Source organism: Babylonia areolata, chromosome 24 (genome assembly GCF_041734735.1).
Source record: "Babylonia areolata isolate BAREFJ2019XMU chromosome 24, ASM4173473v1, whole genome shotgun sequence".
Lineage (NCBI taxonomy): Eukaryota > Metazoa > Mollusca > Gastropoda > Neogastropoda > Buccinidae > Babylonia > Babylonia areolata.
In genome coordinates, this window is record NC_134899.1 from 40,322,841 (window position 1) to 40,325,340 (window position 2,500).

Consider the following 2,500-nt stretch of genomic DNA (forward strand, 5'->3'; position numbering starts at 1 on the left):
CTGGAGGCCAAAGCCAACATGACCAAAGGTAGGGGAACACTTGGAAACTGTTCAATTTAGATACAAAATAAGAAATAAAATAAGATAAAATAAAAAAGAAAGAAAGAAAACCTGGAGACTGGGAACAGGGAAAAGTTCTGTAATAAGAGAAACGTGCATGCTGTACAATTATATGACATGACATGAAATACTATATGATGTGGTAAGTTGAATGGTATGGTATGGTATGGTATGGTATGGTATGGTATGGTAGGTGTGGTACGGTATAGTATGGTATGGTATGGCTTCTCTGATTGGCAGAATTGTTACAATTTGATTGTTCATTTTGAAGTAACAGGTCTGGAAATAGGTCTGGGAATTGGCGCAGTAGTAAATTTTTATGTTTGAAATAATTGTGGAGACGAAGAGAGAACTTTCACTGACTACCCATGATAGCCGCCACATAGTCCAGAATTTCATGATCGATCACTAATTTTCATTACTGCATATCAAGCATGCACGCGACAGTGTGGTATGGTGGTTTGGTATAAGAAATAATTAGGGAAACAGAAATATTGTTGGGCTTTGTAGGGCTATTTCTGTGCAATTCAAAATGGCCGCACCAATGTCCAGAAACTTACAGTACTTTTTTCAGTAATATTTCAGTGAGATATACACGTGTGGCACAAGTGTGGGCTCTGTCCTGACTCTAGATGTAGAGAACTCTCTGCTGTTGTCCCTTTCACATGAGCTGCCACACGAGCACGAAAAAAAGAGGTGACATTAAACACCCAGGCTGATACCCTTCACGTGCTTCACGAATCGGTGACCCCTTGTGCCCCAGAAACATTTCAGCCTGGGTGCATCAAGGGAATTTTCCTTGAACTATAAGGCCTTGTAATGAGTGATCATATAGTGGTAACCACACGCTTTTTATACACTGATCTTCCACACACAATACCAGACATGCCCAATGGAGACTGTATCGCATTTTCTGGGTATAATCATGTTCATTCTGGTTGGCAGCTAACCTGGGTTAGCATCAGACGGCTGCCCGCTTCTTTTTCAGCTGAAGTAAAGACTCGGATTTGAGCCAATCCTGATTGTTCAGTGAGTCTCTGCCTTTAACAGCTTCAGTTTGACAAAGCTGACCTGAATAGACGAGGAGTTCTGCTTCATACTCAGAGCATGTACACTGCAGTAACAAGTCCCCGTTTTCTGCAGACAGAACCCATGAAGAAGGCAGACATCGGGACAGGTGAAACTCCCCACTGCATCTGTTCACGGCCATTCACAGGAAAAGCCACTGAAGCAGTCAGGTGGATAGCAGTCCACAAGTACACCCGCTGCATCATACCTCATAGGTTTCTGCTTCTGTGTTCGTGGGCTACAACTCCCACGTTCACTCGTATGTACGGGCGGGCTTTTACGTGTATAACTGTTTCCACACCGCCATGTTGGCAGCCATACTCCTTTTTCGAGGGTGAAGGAGGGGTTGGGGGTGGGGGGATATGCTGGGTATGTTCAATCACAGAAAGGCTCACGGAGCTTCACGAATTACCTATATCAAGAAACAACAACAATCAGTAACATTCACAAATTGCATGTTGCGAATGAGAAGCTACAGTCATCAAGAAAAAAGAACCAACCACGAAGAAACAATCGCCATCCTCACATCATAAACAATAAACAATAAACAAACACACACACACACACACACACACACACACACACACACACACACACACACACACACACACACTCTCTCTCTCTCTCTCTCTCTCTCTCTCTCTCTCTCTCACATACACACACACTCTCACTCTCTCACGCACACACACACACACACACACACACACACACACACACACACACACACACACACACACATCCCCACTGGAAAGAGTACAATATCCCTCATATAAAAGCTAATCGTACAAAACGGTTACTAAAATGCAAGACTAAAGATATGTTTTCATTTGGGACTTGAAAGTGTCCAGGGAAGGGGCCTTTCGCATGTCAGCAGCCAGTGAGTTCCAGACAGTTGCTTTTCAGATTAGTCCTCAGCACCCGAAGTAACCTTTCAGCTGAGGATCGAAATGACCGGGACGGCTGACGAGTCATTATTGAAGAAGAGAGATACTAAAAGCGGTAAGCGAGCGTGGCAATCTTGAACTGGATGCGGAATTTAACTGGAAGCCAGTGCAGCCCTTTTTGAGCAAAAGTATCACATGCTCGCACTTAGATTTCCGCGTTGCAAATTTAGCAGCACTGTTCTGAACTTTCTGCAAATGACTGATCTGATCAGCAGGAAGACACATGAGTACCGACTTGCAGTAATCCAGACGCGAGTAACAGTGGAGAGGACAAGTCTCACAGTATTTGAAAGATAAGAACGAATGTTGACCAGCAGACCACTGAGAACACAGAGGGCAGAAGGGGTACCTCATGTAGCATAGGGGTCGTTCAAGTGTACGGTCGCAACGTCGTACATGCAGTACAGACAAGGCACCGAGTTTCAGGA

General features: G+C 44.3%; 1 protein-coding gene across 1 annotated transcript in view; it reads left to right on the forward strand.

The window, feature by feature from the left end:
* Positions 1 to 2,500, forward strand: part of LOC143299026 (cerebellin-1-like) — a 3,839-nt gene that overhangs the window by 450 nt on the left and 889 nt on the right. The window contains exon 1 of the mRNA XM_076612107.1: positions 1 to 28. This exon is cut by the window's left edge and continues 450 nt beyond it. Coding sequence (XP_076468222.1) covers positions 1 to 28 — 28 coding nt within the window. The remainder of the gene's footprint in view (positions 29 to 2,500) is intronic.